The 22,799-nt window shown below is 37.5% G+C and overlaps 1 protein-coding gene across 2 annotated transcripts in view; it reads right to left on the bottom strand.

Annotated features, from left to right (window-relative positions):
* Positions 1–22,799, bottom strand: part of INO80 (INO80 complex ATPase subunit) — a 128,473-nt gene that overhangs the window by 62,260 nt on the left and 43,414 nt on the right. For both annotated transcript variants that reach the window (XM_068549560.1, XM_068549550.1), the window contains exons 9-22: positions 22,465–22,668; positions 19,273–19,468; positions 18,309–18,376; positions 17,011–17,220; positions 16,444–16,524; positions 15,478–15,573; positions 9,749–9,808; positions 8,784–8,926; positions 7,536–7,620; positions 6,449–6,566; positions 5,420–5,505; positions 1,942–2,109; positions 1,580–1,713; positions 493–560 (exon numbers count right to left, since the gene is read on the bottom strand). In XM_068549560.1, coding sequence (XP_068405661.1) covers positions 493–560; positions 1,580–1,713; positions 1,942–2,109; positions 5,420–5,505; positions 6,449–6,566; positions 7,536–7,620; positions 8,784–8,926; positions 9,749–9,808; positions 15,478–15,573; positions 16,444–16,524; positions 17,011–17,220; positions 18,309–18,376; positions 19,273–19,468; positions 22,465–22,668 — 1,717 coding nt within the window. The remainder of the gene's footprint in view (positions 1–492; positions 561–1,579; positions 1,714–1,941; positions 2,110–5,419; positions 5,506–6,448; positions 6,567–7,535; positions 7,621–8,783; positions 8,927–9,748; positions 9,809–15,477; positions 15,574–16,443; positions 16,525–17,010; positions 17,221–18,308; positions 18,377–19,272; positions 19,469–22,464; positions 22,669–22,799) is intronic.

Here is a 22,799-nt window from a genome sequence, read left to right on the forward strand (position 1 = left end):
TTTTGGATCCTTGGCTAACTGCCTTCCTCTTTTTATCGTGCCAGGAAAAAAAAAAAAGGAAAACACAGAGGTGAAAAATTCTGAACCTCTGCCTTAATACTTTGGACAATGCTCAAAGTTGAGCAGCTTCCTTTCCTTAAACTAAGGAGGAGGGACCTAAGAGTCCCACACTAACAAGAGTCCTGCATTGTCTCTATCACACCTCTATTCAAAGGGTGTAAGAAATTCTTAAGAGGCAGGTATAAAATAAAGTTGGAAGGTCAATCAAAATGGAAAACAATTAATCAAAAAAAAATTTTCATTGCTTCCTGTTATAGCCAAAAAGCCTAGCATCTATAGATGAAGACAACTAATTTACTTAAATCTTATCAAGACTTTATAAATAAAGGCCTAGCATTCAGGCAAAGCCACTAGTAGTTCCAACTCAGCAAAATAAAGAGCATCCTGATAAATCCTTGGCATACTTTCCTTTTCAAAGATCAAAACACCTACCTTTTCTGTGAAACAGAGACTGCTGGATATAGTCCGGTGCAAATGGAGAAAGAAGAACCCTTAACCACCTGTAAAGTAAATAAAATAAATCCAAACCCAAATGTAAATATCAGGAACTTAACTAAACTGGAGGTTCCAAACTAAAAGAATCATTTAAGGTTTGAAACTGTTTCTACTTCTGAGAAGTTTGTTGCCAGACAAAATCATAACATATATGTCAGAAAGTACTAAGTACTTAATAAAGGTAGTAGATTACAAGTTCAAAGTGGTCTCATTTTATTTCAGAGAAGCACAATTCTAGCACTGCAAGTTGCTATATATTATACTAAACAAAAAGCACTACAACTCTGGTCTGTTTCCCCCTGCCCATCTAGTTAAGTATTAGCCTGGAGCTATCACAGACAAAGAATTCTTAAAATTAAACACAAGAAATGTGTCTCAATTTCAGTAACATTAGGCTAGATGTTGTTGATGATTATTTCGAAAGTACTGTTTATATTGCTTCTCTACAGAAGGAGCGTTCTAAATCTATAGTTCTCAAGTGCAGGTGTGCACAAGAATCCTTTAGGAGCTTGTTAAAAAATCCAGAAGCCAGGGCCACGCTCACTCGGAGGTGCAGAATGGACATACACAGCCATTTTCCGAATGGAAATGGTTTCTAGCACATTACCATTAACCATCACTTCACTTTTACCAAATCTGTGATTGCTGATTCTGGGAAGAAGATAAATTTGATTAATTTGAAATCCAATCAGTTCTTCCACAAGTGCTATTCCAAGTGTGAAATAAACCATCACAAAGCAATTTCAGTACTGAGGCATAGACATCTGCTGATCTCTCCTGGTACAAGTACATATTTGCACACAGGTGCACATTCCTCACTCAGAAAGGCAACTGGAAGTGCCAGTTAAACTCTTGATAGTGCACAGATCCTATCACAAGATCCCTCAACAAACAGTTGTCCACCCACTGCTTAAATACCTCGTTGTTGTGGAACTCACTCTCAATTAAATTTATCTACTAAGCCACAAAACCCCGAATTATACAAAAACACTCTTAGAGCAAACAGATATTAATATTTGCTCACCTGTCTCGTGAATGGTTGAAGACCCTGATCTGTCCATGACGGTAGATAAACTTTGAAATCTGGTATGGCTTTAGGGAAATATGAAATGGAGACCAAGTTTCTTGTCGTTCAAATAACTCTGGGTGATTACACACCTAACAGGAAAGGAAATGATAAGACAATATTGTCATGTGCAGACATCACTCTATGAAACGATGGAAGAATCCCAAACCCTACATGTTTACCTTTATGAATATATACTTTCCCATTTTCATCCTTTTTTAACTGCCTTTGTTTATTTGGCATCAAGGCAAGATAGAGCCTTTTTCTCGAAGTGGGTTAATAATAAAGACAACTCCAAGGCAGCTGACCTAAGCTCTTACCTTCCTAAACTGCATGACCAGATTCATGAGGCTGCTGGTGGTTGTCTGTGCTTGCTGGGTAGAGCCCATAGAAGACTGCAATAAATCTTCAATGGAAATTTTGTTCTTTAGTGCCTGATATAGCAGCTTCTGTCGGCTGGTCAGTTGGCAATACATTAGAATCTCAATCTAAAAATCAATAAGGACATTTATATTTTGAAAACAGTTTGTAAGAAAACTCAGTATCAGCGTAAAGTTGGAAACTCATGCAAGGCAGATTATGATTGGAAAAAACAATATACATATCTCTAGAAACTCAGTATCTCTATAAACCTGTGATATGGCTAATTATCCAGAAAAATGTGCCTTCTTTGACCCTCTTCCCTTGTCACTCACTCTACATGCTGTCCCTGGGCGACCTCTTCCATTTCTAATAACACCAACTACCGTCCATCACAGTGACTTGCAAAAATATGTTTCCCAACATCCCCAGCCCAGTATTTCCAACTACCTACCATAATAGTATCACTCAGAGTTTGCAGCAATTGCATTTGTGACATATCAGAAAAAATATTCTCTTTCACAATTTACTTAATTCATTAACAGCATTATCACTCAGTTGCCCAAACAGAAACTTCAGTCAGCTCTGATTTTATCTCTCTCATACCCCATGTTCTATCATTTCCTAAGTCCCTCAACTCAACCTGGAAATCTACCTCTAACCGCCTTTTCTGACCATTCCCATTGCTTTAATACAGAATCTCATCATATCTAATCTATACTGCTATTACCGTGGGAGCTTCCTGCCTCTAGTCTCTCCTGGTTCCAAGAAACTTTCCATACAAATCTTATAAGGCACTCAACTGCTGAAAAACCTTCAATGTAAGTTACTGCCTATAGTAAAATATTAAAAATTCTCCTGTAGGCAGAGGCCTGCCATAATCTATCTCACCATATTATCCCAATCTCATCAAGTCCTCCTATATATATTAGCTACAACAGTCTGAATAACATTTGCCAAACATGCTGCCTATTTGAATATTGCTCTACCTTTGTTCACTCTTGTTGCTTAGCACCCCCCTCCCTATCATATTTTCCTAGTAAATGCCAACTCATTATTCCAGATCTAGCTCACATGTCATCTCTGCTTTGATGCCTTCTCTAACCTTCCCTAATAGAACTACTCCCTTATCTATGTTCCCATTGTATTTCACATAGATAATCATTGCATATCTTATGATACAGTACTAGCTATTTATGTATTCATCCCCCTTGGAAATCTGAACAGAACCTGGAAGCTGCATCTCTACGGACCAGTTGCTGGCAGACAGTAAGAGTTCAATAATACATATACTATTTAATAACAGATTAGAAACATTACTGATGTTTAAGAAATTTATACTCTGCACAGTGGTTAAGAACCATATGTCTTCTGATCACCTCCGTAATGACCACTAAATAACAGACATTATGATATTGCTATTGTTTTTAAGCTGTTTCTGATATAAAAGACTCAAGGATCCATTTTTTTATAAAGTATTTTCTTTCTATCAGGTACACATCTGTGTGACACTGCTATTCAGTTAAAATCAGCCAGTTTCACAAAGCAGCCATAAAGATTTTTTTTTTTTTAATTTAATTTTTTGGAGGATTTTTTTTAAAAGGAATAAAAAAAAAGGTACACTTCTATTCCTCTCTTTGAAGGTGTACATCTCCACCACAATCTTGTAAGAGAGTTACTAATTTCAAAATGATCCAGCCTTCTGGCAGTGACAGAGAGTATCACCTGATATTATCAAGAAGCTGGAAAGATGCCTTTTATATAGAGAGCAGAACTGTGAGAAACAGGTGCAATCTATGGGAGATGGGAAAATACCCCAAAGGACTGGGAACTGGGTGAAAAAAGAAGGAAGGAGAATATGGGGAGGATTCACAAGAGATAATAGAAAACTACAGAAGTCTGGTAAGATCCAAAAAAAGATTATTTATAAACCAAAATTACTGACTTTTTATGAGAAAAAATATTACAACCCAAAGCACATTAAACTTCTAAATCTATCTCTCAGTCTGCAGAAATACAGGAGACAGAGGAACATGTTAGACAACACCACAATGATGCAACCAGCAAAATCCAGTATGTGGAAAAACTCTACACGACAAACAACTTGGCTTCTTCAACAAAGAACTGCAAGGGGAGAAAAAGTAAGGTGGGACTAAAAGATGCTTAAGAGACATAGCACCCAAATACTATGTGTGGACCTTGCTTGGATTCTGGTTTCAAAAACTGAAAACTTTTTCAAAGAGAGAGAAAGAAAAAAGCATACACAAAGACAACTGGGAATATCTGAGCACTGACTGGATATGTGATACTACAATGAAATAACTGCCTTTTTTTAGTAGAGGTGATAATGATATGTGAATATGTATTTTAAAAAACAGCAAATCTTTTAGAGACACCTATGAAAATATTTATAAATGAAACAAAAGGGCTTCCCTGGTGGCGCAGTGGTTGAGAATCTGCCTGCTAATGCAGGGGACACAGGTTCGAGCCCTGGTCCGGGAAGATCCCACATGCCGCAGAGCAACTAGGCCCGTGAGCCACAACTACTGAGCCTGCGTGTCTGGAGCCTGTGCTCCGCAACAAGAGAGGCCGTGATAGTGAGAGGCCCGCGCACCGCGATGAAGAGCGGCCCCCACTTGCTGCAACTGGAGAAAGCCCTCGCACAGAAACGAAGACCCAACACAGCCAAATAAATAAAATAAATAAATAATAATTAAAGGTGCTAGGGCTTCCCTGGTGGCGCAGTGGTTGAGAATCTGCCTGCCAATGCAGGGGACACGGGTTCGAGCCCTGGTCTGGGAAGATCCCACATGCCACAGAGCAACTGGGCCCGTGAGTCACAATTACTGAGCCTGCGCGTCTGGAGCCTGTGCTCCGCAACAAGAGAGGCCGCGATGGTGAGAGGCCCGCACGCCGCGATGAAGAGTGGTCCCCACTTGCCGCAACTAGAGAAAGCCCTCGCACAGAAATGAAGACTCAACACAGTCATAAATAAATAAATAAATAAATAAATAAATAAATAAATAAATAAATAAAAGAACGTGAATTTCTTAAAAAAAAAAAAAGGTGCTAATAATTAAAAAAAAAAAAAGAAACAAAAGACATCTGGGATCTGCTTCAGAATAATGTAGAGGGGTGAAAAATGGTCATGAGTTGATCATTTAAACTATATGGAGTTCATTATACTATTTCTTCTACTTTTGTAATGTTTCAAACTCTCCGTAATAAAAAGTATAAAACAAAAAGAAGAAAAAACTATTACTTGCCTTCATTATTTGACTCATTTTAAGTCTTCTTTGACCCTCTCAAGTTTAAAGGTCTCCTATCAATCAAACTAATTACCCTTCAACTAAACATTTACCAAGGAATTTCTTTTCACCCTGGAACCCTAGGTTGGTGCCTATTAAGGCATAAACTCACAAGGTCTTCTTTCCTTACCTTGTCAGACAATTCATTTTCCACATCTTTCTTGATTCTCCTCAGCATAAATGGCTTCAAGATCATGTGTAAGCGAGAGAGTTGATCTGAAATGCCAGGAGCCCCACCGACAAATAATACATTATATCAATTTATAAAATTTAACAATTTAACACAAACAAAAGAAATATCATGACCACCCTTCACTAAACTGTTCTAACACCTTTTGGCTTAATGATTCTCTAAAAGAAGACTGAAACAATCGCAAGGAGGAAGCCAAGGGATCTGAACTTTCCACAGCACCTTCCTGGAGTCAATTGTGCAAATGCATTTTGCTCTCATTTACTCAAACCAGTAAGGATGTCTTTATTTTTATTAGAATTCACCTTTAGAGTGTTTTAGGAACATTCTATCAATAATAGGGTTCTCAGACAGGTCTAATGCAAGCTATCTGGGACTCCCAGTGTTCCCCCAAAATCATTTTTTCAAAGTGTATCAGCAAATTAACAACATGTAGTATAAGAAATTATTTAAGGACTTTCCTAATAGTTAGTAGCTGTCACTTCATGTTATGTAATAAATACCTCATAACTCTCTTAAAAGATATTAGTCAAGAGGTAAAAAAAATGGATAAACAAGGTTAAAAAATGTTTACAGAAGAAACAAATCCTAATATATAGAGAAAATAACAAAAATTACCCTTCTAATATTTTCTGGTTTTATCACAGGCAAAAAGTCTTACCCCATTCCACAAAGAATATAAAATTTTTCAGGATCTACGTGGAAAATGAGGATTTCGTAAGCCAAAATGTGAATTTTGCCTGCTCTGCCTTGATTAGTCAACACTACAGGAGCATCACTTGAGTTAGTCCTTTTTGGACTCTTTTAAATATGCACAAAACATATAATTATTTTAAAAGAGAAAAAACTTTTCTCTCAGATCCTTCTATGCATACCAGAAGAAAAATTCTTCACATACAAGAAAATACAGAATTATGTAGTTGCCTACACTAATCGGCAGAAAGAATGAAAGTTCATAAAAGTACTCACTCTCATCTATGGCAGATTTGTTTTCGGCGTGGCTCTCAATGTCCTTGGAAAACCATTCATTAAATTCCTCATGTGAATCAAATAATGTTGGCATAATGAAATGCAGCAGAGCCCAGAGCTGGAAACAAACAAAAAGCGAAATAACTATAGAGCAACAAAATGACAGTATGTGAAGATATGATGAGAGTTTGGACAGAGAGAGAGTGAAGTTGCAGGTCTGTGTATCTGTGTCTAGGTGCATGTGTATGTGTGAGTAAGTGAGAGAGAATGAGTGTGTAAGCACACTGCCTCATCAACCAACTCTAATTTTATAAGGTACTATAGCAAAATGTGACTGTTTTTCAATTAATTTCACACTGAAAGTCTGAAAGTGCAAGTCCTGCTCAGCTTGTGCAGTGAGATAGTTTTAAAGATCTTCTATAAAGATCCATTCCACAACTGAACACAGTCTGAGGCAGCATAACTTGCTAATAATAACTCTAGATCAGGGGTCAGCAAATTACGCCTTGTGGTGCCAAGTCTGGTCTGCCATCTATTTTTATAAATCAAGTTTTATTGGAACATAGTCACACCTATTCATTTATATATCATCTATAGCTGCTTTCACATTACAATAGAAGGTTGAGTAGCTGTGCAGTGACTATACGGCCTATAAAGTCTAAATATTTATTATCTGGCTCTTTACAGAAAGTTTTCTGACCCTATTCTAGAAGATAAAATTATCTTCCCTAAAGAAAGAATTTTAGCTCCTCTCAGTGTCAAAGAATATTACCTTTTTATTCTAGTATAAAAATATCTCTGCATTAGATGAGTAGCATTCTTAATGTGATCACGATTTATTATATAAGTAACCAAGGAATAAAGAAATTTATTTGCCTTTTGCCAGAGAATAAGAAAATAGTAATGATGTCCTCCCCCCGCAAAAAAACCACTTAGGGCAAGCCATGGTCAAATTCTTCCTTTTATGTGGGGATTGTAATTTATACAAAGCCGTAACACTCCAGGTAGGCATGCGTAAAGAATTTTATTCTGTGTTGGAACCACTGTTCAATGCAGACATAAAACTGAGGTCTTTACTAGTGCCTACCTCTGCCATGGTGTTCTGAATGGGGGTCCCAGTTAGCAAAAGCCGATTCCGACACTGAAACTGCAAGAGTATCTTCCAACGAACACTGTCCAGTAAGATGAATTACAAATTCCAAGTTAGCAGTAAATATTCACCCTATTGAGACCCCTTATTTCTAAAAATGCTTTTCAAATAAATAACAAACACTCAAAATCAAGTATCAATACTCTACCATGAACACAATTGAAAAATATTACTCAACAAAGCTGACGACAGGAAATTTCAAAGGAACTGACTCTATACTGAAAACATGGTATTAGGGTATATATATAAAAAAAAAGCCCTCGAATAGCAGAGTAGGATCCTTTCTGGCTTGATAAAAGTCCTCTACTACCTTTGGTCAGTTTTGTTGATACAAACCATCTAATTATAAAGTATTATCTACAGTAGTAGGTTTTAAAATTATTACTCTATACGCTTCCAGTGTGAGTTTGGAGGGAGCAATGGAGAAAAAGAAAGGGTGTGAGAAGAAAACGCAAAGTGAGTCTACTGCTCCTGGCCACAAGCATGCTCTACTTCAAAAGAGTAAACTATGAAATAATGCTCTTTAGAGGATGGAAAGTTCCATGGAAAATACCATCCTGCCAGTTAACATGGACTTCTAAGAAAGCCCTATGGGCTCACCAAGAGTTAATAAAAATCCATCAAACCCAAGGTCTAATACCACTGAGTAACACTTTACAGCCAAGCACTCATTTACTATTCGGTTTGGGAACTTAAAGGTATTAGAACATTTTAAACACGTAACTTCCAATAAAAGGATTCTTGGGCGTCTAATAACCATTCAGGGACTAGGATAACCTTCATAAAACAGTAGAAGCTATAATCCACATAATGTAAATAACATTCTACTTCCTACTAAGACCTCCTGTCTAAAATAATCCCTGAAGCAAAGAGCAGACACCCGTTCCTCCACAGAAAATTTCCTTGAAGAACAAAAATCGGTTAAAATGCCATAATTACTGAATAGGGAGAAAAAAGTTGAGAAAAATCTTTATACTCTAAACATTAATATGTATATTCCATGAAAATGCAAAAGAGAATTTATGCCTTCTGGTCAGATATATGGCTTATGCAGAGACCATAAGCCATATACCATGTTTTGAAATCTCTCTGACCTTCATTCACATGTGTGTGTATATCATACACACATATCTATATATCTATATATCCTCAGTCCACAGACTTTATTTCTACTACTCATGTTACCTGGAACTACTCTTGAGCGCCTGAGCCTCATCCAATACCATGTACTGCCACTTGACTCGCTGGAAATACTTTACATCCTGCACCACCAGCTGGTAACTGGTGATAACCACATGGAAGGGGGCATCCTGAGTGTAGAGGGTCTTCTGTAAACATAAGAGGGCAAGGGTGAAAAGAGATACCTAACAAGTCAAAATAAGACAGTGAGGAATGGAATTTATTTTCTAAGGCCAAGAAGTTTAAGATAGCTCTAAAGATATACTTCTCCAACGTAGGAGATGTGCAGTGAATTAAAAGCATAACTGTTTTTAAGGTAGTTACCTTAACCACAAACCTTGTTAAAGACTAGTCTTCAAACCTAGGACGGGAATAAAGATGCAGACCTACTAGAGAATGGACTTGAGGACACGGGGAGGGGGAAGGGTAAGCTGGGACAATGTGAGAGAGTGGCATGGGCATATATACACTACCAAACGTAAAACCGATAGCTAGTGAGAAGCAGCCGCATAGCACAGGGAGATCAGCTCGGTGCTCTGGGACCACCTAGAGGGGTGGGATAGGGAGGGTGGGAGGGAGGGAGAGAGATGCAAGAGGGAAGAGATATGGGGATATATGTATATGTATAGCTGATTCACTTTGTTATAAAGCAGAAACTAACACACCATTGTAAAGCAATTTTACTCCAATAAAGATGTTAAAAAAACAACAACAACAAAAAAAAAAACTAGTCTTCAGCTTATTAAAGAAAAAAGTTCTTACTTAATCCTGGACTTCAAGTCCAGCTGATTGTCTACAACAGGAAAAGCATTGTAAAAGAAAACAAGTACACTTGCCTAGTGTCCAGAAACACATAAGAAGATTTTATGTAAGTGAAATTACTCAAATCACCTGGAGGAATAATGACTGCGCATATGTGTGAACATGTATATGTGTGTGTGTGCCTGCGTGTACAGTAAGCTGAAAGTTACCTGACTCCAGAACCTCCTGATAACTTTTCTATCATGAGGATTTCCCCAATATGGTAGCACCTGGAAAAAGGACCAATATACAGATTATTTCCTAGTGATAATCTTAAAAGTATCATCACAAATACATTATTCAGAATGATTTTTTAAAAACCTAATAGAATGAATATAGCAGTTCCTCTTCTGTCACTGCCGCACTAGGTGCTGGACTAGCACTCCTCCTACTGACCAAGTTAAAACACAGATACAAAACATTTGTTTGAAGGCATCAGAGAGCTACTGAGCCAGTGGAGAATTACAGAGCCCAGATCTAGAAAAGAGAGGAAAGCCTGGCATCTGGAACACGTTCCCCCTGTGGGTGCTGATCCTTCCCAAAAGTTCTAGTTGAGAGGCTAAGAAACTGAAAAGTTGTTTTTTGTTTTTGTTTGTATTTTTTTAAAAAGAGACACAGGACCCACAAAACAAAAACTGTAGTTCAAGGAGGAGGGATTCTGATAACCACCCACCTCCCTGGCCTTAAGTTGGGAATCAAGAGATAGATACACACTGGTAGTAAAGGTAAACTATACATACACTTGCTTTATCAGGTACTGAATCCTGGTTTCAAATCATCTCAATTCCTGACTAGATTAAGGGGGCTTTGGATTATTATTGCCCCAGAAAAAAAATTACTATAGGCAAAAAAATCCACAACAAAACCCCAAACACACGTTAATCCTCTCTCAGGAAGAAGAAAACAGTATCCAGAGCCCACAATTATCTCTACAATTTTTCCTATACAATGTCTGGCATTAAAACAAAAATAAAACAAAACAAAAAAATCAGATATATGGAAAGACTAGACCACATAACTGAAAACCAACATGAAACATAGATAAAAGAAACAAACCCACAGGAGATCTAGATAACGAAAATTTTAGAAACAGACTTTTAAAAAAATGCTAGTTTTGGGCTTCCCTGGTGGCTCAGTTAAGAATCTGCCTGCTGGGCTTCCCTGGTGGCGCAGTGGTTGAGAATCTGCCTGCCAATGCAGGGGACACGGGTTCGAGCCCTGGTCCAGGAGGATCTCACATGCTGCGGAGCAACTAAGCAAGTGCACCACAACTGCCGAGCATGCACTCTAGAGCCCGCGTGCCACAACTACTGAGGCCCACGTGCCTAGAGCCCGTGCTCAGCAACAGGAGAATCCACTGCAATGAGAAGCCCACGCACCACAACGAAGAATAGCCCCTGTTCGCCACAACTAGAGAGAGCCTGCGTGCAGCAACGAAGACCCAACGCAGCCAAAAATAAATAAATAAATAAAACGAATTTATTTAAAAAAAAAAAGTAGCCAGAGGGGGAAAAAAAGACACATAACATACAGGAAAACAACCATCAGAAGTAGAACTGGAAAACACAGAACATCTTCGAAGTACAAAAACTTTTTTAAAAATTAAAAAAAAAAAAAAAAAAAAAGCAATCAGTGATGAGTTTAACAGCAGATAGAATCAGCTGAAGAGAAAATTAGTGAACTAGAAGAGAGGTCAGAAGGAAATATCCGGACTAAAACATGGAGAAACAAAAGAATGCAAAATTCAGCACTTTTTCTGTGATGTTTCTAGGTGTGACTTTCATTCTTTTATTGTTATGGGGCTCAAAGTGCTTCTAAAATCCATAGCTTGATGTCCTTCGTTCTTTTGAAAAATGTCAGCCAAATGGAAGCACAAATATGCAAGGAGGAATGAAGATCAATGAGCAATGAATATGTGAGTAATATGAATAAATCTAAGTAAGTTTTAAATGTATAAATAATAATGTCTTCTGGGGTTTAAAATACAAAATATATACAAAAACAACAGCATGTAAGTCTAGAGAAGGGGGATGTAGTTACAGTACTATACTAAGGTCTTTGTACTGTCTGGAAAGTATTAACAGTACTAATTTATATTACTTTTGAAAAAGTTAAGGGTGCATGTGGTATTCTCCTGGGTATCTACTGAATAACAGAATGAATATATAATTAGCAAGTTTAAAAGGGGAAGGAAAAAAAAAGGAATGATAAAATCTAATCAATCCAAAAGGATTCAAAAGGAAAAAAAAGTAAAGCTGAACAGGTGAAAGAAGTAGAAAGCAGGGACTTCCCTGGTGGCACAGTGGTTAAGACTCTGCACTCCCAATGCAGGGGGCCCGGGTTCAATCTCTGGTTGGGGAAATAGATCCCACATGCATGCCGCAACTAAGGAGCTGGTGAGCCGCAACTAAAGACCCGGCACTATCAAATAAATAAATAAATATTTTAAAAGTAAAAACTAAAAAACATAAACACAATAACAACCCTATTAAAAAAAAGAAGTAGAAAGTAAAGAGCAAGGCAGCAAATTTAAACACAATATATCAATAATTACATTAAAAGTAAGCACAGATATTCCAAATAAAAGGCAAGAAATACACCTTAAATGTAAGGATATAGAATGGTTAAAAGTAAAAAGACGAAAAAGATACCATGAAAATACTAACCAAAAGAAAGCTATTTAGTATCAGAGAAAATAAACTTTAAGGCAAAAGTCTTAAAGGAGGAATTTCATAATAATAAAAGGTTCATTCACCAGGAAGATAAAATTATAAATTTGTATACATCTCACAGCCTCAAAGCAAAAACAGAAGAAAACAGAATGGATAAATCCATAATTGTTGTAAATATTAACACACCTCTTTCAGTCAGTAATAGGAGAGGCAGACAAAAAAATCAGTAAAGATACAAAAGAGCTGAACAAGTTAACAAACTTGACCTAATCAACATATATACAACACTGTACTCAACAAGTGCAGAATAACTATGATTTTCAAACACACACAGGACATTTATAAAAACTGACCATATGCTGGGCCATGAAAGCAAAGCAACAAATTTCAAAGGATTAAAATAATAAAAAGCATGTTTTCTTATCAGTGGATTTAAGCTATAAATAACAAAAAGATAACTAGAAAATCATCCTTTGTGTAGAGAGTAAAAACAACACTTTTAAATAACCCATGAATCAAATAAGAACTTACAGTAGAAGCTGACAGTATTTTGCACTGTAAGATAATGAAAATGTGACACATCAAACCTTTGGATGGCTATAGTCATGCTTAGAAAGCAATACCCTTAAATATACATTAGAAGAAGCTGAAAATCAACAATCTAAGCTCCATTTCAAGATGACAGAAAAAGAAAAAAGTTTACAAAAAAGTAGACAAGAATAATAAAAGATAGAGCAGAAATAAATGAAATAGAAAACATACAGAATAGCCAATTTCAGGAATGAAAAGTGGTACATTAACTAGAGAAAAAACGTAAATCTTATTTCATGAGGAAAAGGAGGAGGTCAGAGGCACTAATCATATGAGAACCATAAAATGAGTGTTACTCAGACACCTGCCAAATAAAATGAACTTTCTGATGTTATCATCATAGATGTAAGTATCTTTTGAATGCAACCAGACTATAAACCTGAGCAGAGTCTACTTCTAACTATGTTCTACAGGGAAGCAAATACATTTCTGACAATTTAAAGGAGTAATGGTAATAGAAACAATGAATCAATAGAGCAGAGGTCATCAAACTTTTTCTATAAATGGCCAGATAGTAAGTAATTTTAGCTTTGTAGGCCACACAGTCTCTGCCGCAACTACTCAACTGTGCTGTTGTACTGTGAATGCAGCCATAAGTAATAAATAATCAAAGGTGTGGCTGTATTCCAATACACATGTATTTAAACTTCATATATCATTTGCTACGAAATATTCTTTTTTAATCAACAATTTAAAAAAGTAAGAACTATTCTTAGCTCATAAGCTGCACAAAAGAACACGTGGTGGATTCCTCAATAAGTTAAATATAAAGTGACTTAGCAATTCCACTCCTAGGTATATACCCAAAAGAACTGAAAACAGGACAGGTGTTCAAACAAAAACCTGTACATGAATGTTTATAGCAGCACTATTAACAATAGCCAAAAGGAACAACCAAAATACCCATCAACAGATGAATGGATAAACAAAATACAGTATACCCAGATAATGAAATATTATTCACTATAAGATTATATAATATTATGACTGAAATATTATTCAGTCATAAAAGGAATGAAGTGCTGATACATGTTACAACATGATGAACCTTGAAAAACCTACTAAGGGAAAAGAAGCAGCCAGACATAAAAGGCCACATTCCAGGTATACAAAATATTCAGAATAAGCAAATCCACAGAGACATAAAGCAGATCTGTAGTAGTCAGGGGCAAGAGGGAAAGGGAATAGGGAGTGACTGCTTAATGGGAAGGAGGTTTCTGTTTTGTATGATAAAATTCTGCAATAAGATAGCAGTGATTATTGTACCACACTGTAAATGTACTTAATACTACTGAATTGTACACTTTCAACTGGCCCACAGGCCATATTTTACTGACCCCTGGACTAGAGCTTCAAAAGGAAACTCCACATGTAAATGAAAACTCAGTTTCAGGCATGGGTATAAAGTCAAAAGAGAGGTACCAATGACGTAAGTAGTACTACATTGCCACCTATCGGCCAGTGAAAGAAATATTGAAAACTTTAGTGGTTTGGAAGAAAATTTTAAGACTTAATTTTTCAAGCTCCTAACTGTTTGACATGTACTAAACGACAATAACAACAAGAAAGCAGAAAAAAGATGAAGGGCTCCTTATTCAATGTGAAAAAACCCTAGAGAAAATATTCAATAAATTGCCTTAGAACAACCTCACCTCCTTAGAAAGTTAAGAATGAGTCAGCCAAGCTAAAAGCCATATACCTAATGTGCCTTGTAAACAGTTCCTAAGTCTATTAATTCAGCCGCAAAGGTGGGGCCACAAACACAAAGGTGCCCCAAAGTGGAATATCCCAGACACGTCCCTATTCCTTATAAAGTATAAGCCAGAAAAACACCTCCCAAGACCTCTTAAATTGCATGGAACCCATGATTATTATGGAGACCCAAGATCAGAGATCATGTCACTATCTCTTGATACATATCTCCAAAAAATCCTTCTTACCATGCAACTTCATTATCATTATATTCCTTTAGGGACAAAACAAATATTTAACTCATTTCCTTCTTTTTACTTGCAAATTATATAAAAAATCCTATCCATTCTTTCTTACATCCCAACTCTGCATAATTAAACCCCTATTTAAATCTTGTCCATACTTGATGCAGCATATTTCCCTGCTGATCACATCCTACCTAAATCTCAATTCTTTTCCTCTGAATTAGTTAAATGCAACTTTCACATTATCTACCTTAGACATTATAATCTGGACCAAGACTGAAGAGCTGGCTTTGGAGTGTCAAGAAAATAGATAATCTATGACTACACCTTGGGGGGGGGGGGCGGGGGGGCGAGTGTGGACAACAATGCCATAAATTATAGTATATGTACCTTGATTTATCAAAACCTATATTAAGCCAGCAAGGTAGACATTTTCTATTATGGCAGTACAACCAGGAGCTACAATTCATGTGGTCAATGCAGCAAATCACTCAAACTGGACTTTGGCTTTCTCATAAAACATAAGGATGTAATATGCTGTCTTACTGCTCCCATCAGTAACTTTGATAGGAAATGTATGCAAGGTTATTTTGAAAAAAATGTAAGAGATTAAAAGCTATTATGAGCAATTAAGTAAGGCAGCAAAAAAGGAGTCAGAAAGTTTATTTTAAAAAGCAAGAGAATTTTGTTGATTTTTACCTTAAATTTAGGAACAAATCTAGTAAACTCCTGGTGCCAATTGTTAAGTGTAGAAGCAGGTGAAATTATTAAGAAAGGTCCCCAAATGTTCTCTCTCTGAAACAGAAAAACTGGGTCAGCCAACTGCAGGAAAACTGAAGAAATTTAATTCAAAATTATAATTAACGACAAGAGAAGTTTAAGAATAGGAGATGCATTATAACAAGAGAAATGGTTCCTATCTCCCATACCTGCACACTCAATGATAACATCCTATGTTAAGAAAAATAATATTCTATGTTAATAATAACACAGGCTAGGAAGTTGCTCGCACACACCTTGAGAAAAAAATACCAAGCAATTACTCCCCACCCGCCCTTACAGGTCCTAGTTTATATCATTCACAAAGCACTTATGACATACTGACTTGTATGTGTTGCTTTTCCTTATACTAGATGATCACAACTATTTTACTATTATTTAATTGGTATAGAGTTTTCTGCATTTTTCAAAATGCTTTCACGCATTTCTTCTCACTTAATTCTCACAAATTTCCTGTAAAGTAGATATTATCCCCACTTTGCAGAAGTGGAAACTAAACCTCACAGAGTTAAAGTGAAGTCAGGTCAAAAGAGGCTAAGCGAATTGTCCAAGTTTACACTGCTAGTAAGCACAGAGCTGAGATGTGAAACAAGGTCTTCTGATCTAACTAACTACAGTGTTTTTGCCACTACAATGGTGGTTCTCTACAGAAGTGGGAGATGGGGAATGAAAAGACACATGCTTAGAAACTGTCCTAGTCTTCTTGAAAACCAGAATGTTTCACCACACTGTATCACCCTGTAAAGGCCTTGAAGGCAAGGAGCAAGTCCTACTGTCTTGGTATGCTACAATCTAGCGTACTGCTTGATAATGGCTGATTCTCAATAGAAAATGACCCTAGGATGGAGAGAGAGGAAGATGAAAAGACTGCATGCATCTACCCACCTCAGCCAGATGGGCAAGGAGGGCAATGCTCTGTACTGTCTTACCAAGTCCCATTTCATCGGCAAGAATGCCATTAATACCCTGGAAAAAAAATACACATAGTCAACACCTCTCACATTGCATTACACAGGGTTCAACTTACTGCCAAAAAGAACTACCCAAAATGTCAGACTTGTTCAAAGGAAAGTGACTAGAGATACCCAGCTTCAGCACTATTACTACTGTAATGATTCCTTTTGCCAATTCCACAGCTACAACTCTGAATCATGAGACAAACATGCCAAAGCCAATTTTTCAGCTAATCTAATCCAGGTACAAATGCAATCAGGTTTATTACTAAGACCACTTAAGACAAACTTTATACATGATACAAATAATCCCCAATAAAATCTCCAGGTTAGAAATATAGAGACATCTTTCTGATTCTTGTCAAACGATAAAGCTTTTTTAAAAGGATGAAATCTATAACATTATCTTGTGCTCATTTCACAATACACTGAACCAACGACTTTAGGAAAACAGATAACAAACAAAACAGAGTGGGTATGACATAGTTCTAAAATTCACCTGTTCATAGAGATTTGCCAACCAATTCATGCCTTTCAGCTGATAACCTTTTAATTTGCCATTAAAAATTGTAGGCTGTGGAATATCCTCACCAGCCCGGATAGATGGGTTTGCCAGGCTATAACTCTCCCCAAAACCAGTGCCAGACTTGTTTGCTGCCCGTAGGGCAGCTGCTCGACTTTCTTTTGCATCTTCATCGAATGACCTTGTCTGGAAAATAAAAACATATTAGAAGAAATATATGAGGAAAATAATTAAATTCAAATAAATTTCATAATGCTAATATATCTAACTTGTGCTAGTTGGAACAAACTTTCTGGTAATATAATGTAATATATTACATGTAAGCATAATACACGTGACTCTTGAACAACATGGGTTTGAACTGTGTGGGTCAACTGATATATGAAGTTTTTTCACTAAGTATGTGCAAGAGTACTACTTGATCCTGTGGTTTGTTGGATCTGTGGATGTGGATCCATAGGTATGGAGGGCTGACTGTAAAGTCATACAAAGATTTTTGACTGCAGGGTAGGTCGGCACCCCTAACTCCCAGAGTTACTCAAGGGTCAAGCGTACATTAAAGTATATTACTAATATTTTAAAATTATTTTAACAATTATATTGAGAATACGCTTTTGATAGACAGGCACTAAGCCATATCACACAATTACTTGCTTCATCAATGAATTTATTAAAGATTTGATATAAAACCTGTTTGGTTGGGGTTGGCGAGGAATAGGTTGAGTTTGTCTATCCTTGACTTGGACCCTGTCAAAGTTACACAGGGGCTTCTATGCAGTATATTAAACTGTATTTTCCTTACTTAATTTGATCTAACTGCAGTTTCTTTCTGATTTCACTAAATGTCACTATATCGTGAATAAGCAAGTTATTACTAAAGTGAAAGAAGGTGCTAACTTAGCAGTTTTAACACATGGTATCGCTTTCTTAACAAGCAACAGTGTGGACTTTTTCACTAAACAACCATGATGCACTTCATTCTGTATTACCCATGATTACCAGGGAGGACAGAAGAAAAAAAATAGACAAACTGTCTTAGCGTCAATCAACACATTCTTAAAGCTCAGACAAGTGAATGCTCGTTTCCCATATTTCCTCAGGTATTCCTCTATTACTCTCAGGTAAATAGAGACACACCCCCCGCCCAATGCAGTCACATACACACGTACACATCCATTAATGTTTTTAACTGAAAATACGATTAAGATTAAAGGAGGACCACCTAAGTAAAAAGTTGTATTTCCAGGGCCCAACATTTCATTTTTAAGACTCACCCGAGCCTGATGAATATGGTAAGCATTTTCAGCATTCTTCAGGGCCTGGGCTTTGAAATGGTTACTATCTGAAAAGGGAAATGTGTAGATTATAACACCTCATTAACTGATCTCCTTTAAGGATGCAATTTATACTAGCATATGTGGATCCCTGACGCCCACATTCTATTTATCCCTAAGTTCACAGAGGGTGAGGGAGAAGAAAGGCTCAAATTACTTGACAGAGGTAAGGACCTGGAAGTGGCAATGGAGGCAGAGGGCTGCCATGGTCTCTAGGAGCCAAAGCCAGCTCACAAAAGCCACCAGGAGACTGAGCCCCAGTCTCCCAATCCTGCGTTTCTTGCACGAAGCAATGTCGAAGCCGGGAAAAGCAAGACAATGAGGATTCAAAATTGTAATATATTTATACCGAGTGAAACTATTCCAAAAGAAGAAACAGAGACTGTGTAAATCCCAACATAATCTGAAACACTCTCATTTTCTCTTATTCTTACTCAACATGATCTTGACCACTATTCTCTGTGAACTTCCTCTCAAACTTTACCCCAATTCCTCCCTCTCTGTGTGGTCACAAAAATACCAAAACAGTCTCTTCTCATGCTTTACTCACATCACCAAGATTCCTGTTACGTGAGAGATGATCTTCTCTAATTAGATATGTTCACTGAATTCTTCTGATACGATACCTTTTATTTCTACTAACAAATCAACACACAAAATATTCCCAAATTTGCAAGATCATATAACCACACCCTTTCCTTTTCAAATTCTTTAATAAAAGTTTTTTATATGCTTATTTTATACAAACATTCACACTTTCCCTACTCCAATAAAATAAATCCCCCTTTTGATCAATATTACCTATCAATCAAGACAAAACTTGCAAGAATTAATGATGAGTATAACCTGAGATACGAAAAAATTTCGGGTATCTCCTTCCTCCCACTCCTGACTCAGGACTCACCATAATCCTCCTGTGTGATGTTAACTACCACCCCTCCGCCAATGTCAATTTGTCTCTGTGTAGAACTATCTTCCAGTTTCCTTAAGATTTCTTCCTGGATCCCATCGTGACCCATGTCTCGTTTGCGACTCATGAAATGGGCATACAACTCTGTCTGGGTGATGAGGAAGTTCAGTTTTCGCTGCTGCCTCTTGGCCTAAAGGGGAAAAAAGATGAAAGTGAAGAGTCAAACCACCAATCATATACAAGGGTAGTCAACAGAATTCACTAAACTTATACATAGTTTGCAAACAATTCCTCTACAAATTCTTTACCTTTAGAAAGGTAAAAATTGCTAATGAACAAATTTTATTATAACTAAGTCAGTGGTACTAAAAGCAAGGAATAATCTTTATTTATAGCCTAATAATAACCTATGTTTTGCTCTCCTTTACAAAATAAAATCTTTTTTCCACTAGGCGTCTGCCTAAAATGCTTATTTCTTTACTATACTACTTTTCTTTAATGGCACTGAGATACAAACTAAATTCAAACAACATGCTTTACTTAATAACTTGGGTGATAAATACACGTGTACAGCTTTATTATTTTTAAAAACATAAATGTGTCCAAAACTCTTCTTTAACACCAAAAGGCAAAATAAGTGATGAACAGCTATAAATTATTCTGAAAGTCAATGCAGGAGGTATCTGAGAATAAGAAGCCCATGAAAAAAAGAAAATGCTCCCCAAAACAGCCTACTGTTCATCTGTGATAATGATAGCTATAAAACATGAATATAGACCAAATACAAAATCACAAACACATATACCTTTTTTTAAAGTATGAGAAAGCTAAATTCAAAGTGCCTCTGAAATAACCTAGTAAGGAAAATAATCATTATGTCAGTAAAAATCATTCTTCAAGATAAACAATAAAATGAGTAAGCAAATGATCCAAAAGACTGAATTATATGAAATACAGCATACACAATAAATATCAAATCAAAGAATCATTATTCTGCATGAACTATTTTATAATAAAATTCATATGAAGTATACTTGATTTATCCTTGATCCACCTCCACAAAAGAAAAACAACAATAAAATAAGGAACATGGCCAGGAAGGACATAAGTCCCAAAGTATGCTACACAAAACTAGGCTTTCTCCTTAAGGTTTTATAACACTTTAGCCAAATTCAGATTAGAAAAAAAAATCTGAAAGTTTGAGAGAAAACTGATTTATTTTCATAAAGGATACAGATGTTCATGTTCTAAAGCTAAAGTACTGACAAGAAAACCTTTCTTGGAACTTCCCTGGTGATCCAGTGGTTCAGACTCCGTGCTTCCACTGCAGGGGACACGGGTTCATTCCCTGGTGGGGGAACTAAGATACCGCAAAAGGCGCGGTGCGGCCAAAAATTAAAAGAAAACCTTTCTAAATTAAACCATAAAAAGTAACATTTCCTTTAACCTTAAGGAAGTCAACTACTATGTGTCTAAATGAAGAAGGCAAATTAAGGGAACAAGGATACATCAAAAATGTCTTAATTCAAAAATTCAGGGCTTCCCTGGTGGCGCAGTGGTTGAGAATCTGCCTGCCAATGCAGGGGACATGGGCTCGAGCCCTGGTCTGGGAAGATCCCACATGCCGCGGAGCGACTAGGCCCGTGAGCCACAACTATTGAGCCTGAGCATCTGGAGCCTGTGCTCCGCAACAAGAGAGGCCGCGATAGTGAGAGGCCCACGCACCGCGATGAAGAGTGGCCCCCGCTTGCCGCAACTAGAGAAAGCCCTCCCACAGAAACGAAGACCCAACACAGCCAAAAATAAATGAAAAAATAAATAAATAAATTAACTTAAAAAAAAAATTCAGAGAAAAAGACACATAAGTCAACATAATCACAGATGAAAGTCTCATCAGTTAGCTATCAACATAATTGAGAGAATGTCTCACAAACCTAGATCATAAGCCAAGTCAGTTTCAAAACTTCAAGATCTGTGACTAACTCAAATGCCTCTAAACTCAGTGAGCAAATATTTCCATTAGCATCAAAAGTTTACTAACTCAATAATATGTTTATCGTCCATGCAAAGAAACAAGTCACCCAGGGACTTAAGAGAACTGGGCAAAATCCATATTCCCCCTCAAAGGCATGAGACAGGAGGGAAGACCAAGAACTCAAAAGAGTCTCCATGGCTCTGCTTTGACAGGAGTACTACCTATACCCGAAAGAAAACATTCAATCCTCTGATTCCCTTCCTTCTCCAGACCTCAACTGTCCTTCCACTCATCCCAATGGGCTTACCAATGGCAACATAATATCTCTGTCCTCTTAATCTCTCCTCTTGCTTCCCTGAATAATACTCTCAGCTGATATCAAGCTTAGCAAGAGAACTGACTGCAAGTTAAAACAGAAAAGTAGGTGGCAGCGGGTGGGGGGGGGGGGTGTCTCAGAAAACTGAGCTAGTTGTCCATTGCCCCTATCTGGCCCTAAATTTGGCAACCAGCCCTCATCTTCCAACAAATCGAAATTACAGCCAGCATCTGGAACCAAGCCCAGATAAGCTCTAAGCTGTTTTTTCTTTCATTCCTTTTGTTTTTTTTGTGGGGGGAGGCTGGGGAAGGGTGTCCTCCAGAAATATTCAAAAGAATAAGGCTACAAAGAATAGAGGAAATGGGGACTTCCCTGGTGGCGCAGTGGTTACGAATCCGCCTGCCAATGCAGGGGACACACGTTCGAGCCCTGGTCTGGGAAGATCCCACATGCCGCGGAGCAACAAAGCCCGTGCACCACAACTACTGAAGCTCACACGCCTAGAGCCCATGCTCTGCAACAAGAGAAGCCACTGCAATGAGAAGCCCACGCACCCCAACGAAGAGTGGCCCCCACTTGCTGCAACTAGAGAAAGCCCACGTTCAGCAACAAAGACCCAACACAGCCAAAAATAAATAAAATTAAAAAAAAAAAAAAAAAAAAAAAGAAGAGAGGAAATGAGCATAGAAGAGAGGTGAAGGCCAGGGAGAGGGCCTTACTAAAAGAATAAAAACAGAACTGATTTACTGGACTAAAATCACTATACTCAAAGTTATGTCTTAAAATATTTTTTCAACCATTTCATTGGTTAGATTTATAACTTATGAAATGCTAACCCATTTCTTAATATGGCTGTAGCAATTATGGTTTTCAAAATTTCACGCTATTGCCCTACCTCCCGCATTTCTTCATCCAACTTCCGCTGCTCCAAGGCTTCCTTCTCTGCACGTTTGCGGTGTTCCTTCTCCACCTTCTCATACTTCTTCCAGTATAGAAGCATTTCCTTGGTGAGGCGGCGAGCACGAGGTAAGGTCTCCTTACAGTTTTTCTGGGCCTGCAAGGCGGCTCGACGCACCTCCTTCATGCATTGGTGGGCGAGCTGCAAGTGACAACAATGTTATCACAATGGAGGAGGACCAACACCGGGGCCAGTTCTCCCTGGACTCTAAACCACAGCATCCCTCAACCTGTTCAGGGCATATAGTCCTCCTATGGCCACATCTCTTTCTC

This window comes from Eschrichtius robustus, chromosome 1, assembly GCF_028021215.1.
Source record: "Eschrichtius robustus isolate mEscRob2 chromosome 1, mEscRob2.pri, whole genome shotgun sequence".
In the NCBI taxonomy this organism is placed as follows: domain Eukaryota; kingdom Metazoa; phylum Chordata; class Mammalia; order Artiodactyla; family Eschrichtiidae; genus Eschrichtius; species Eschrichtius robustus.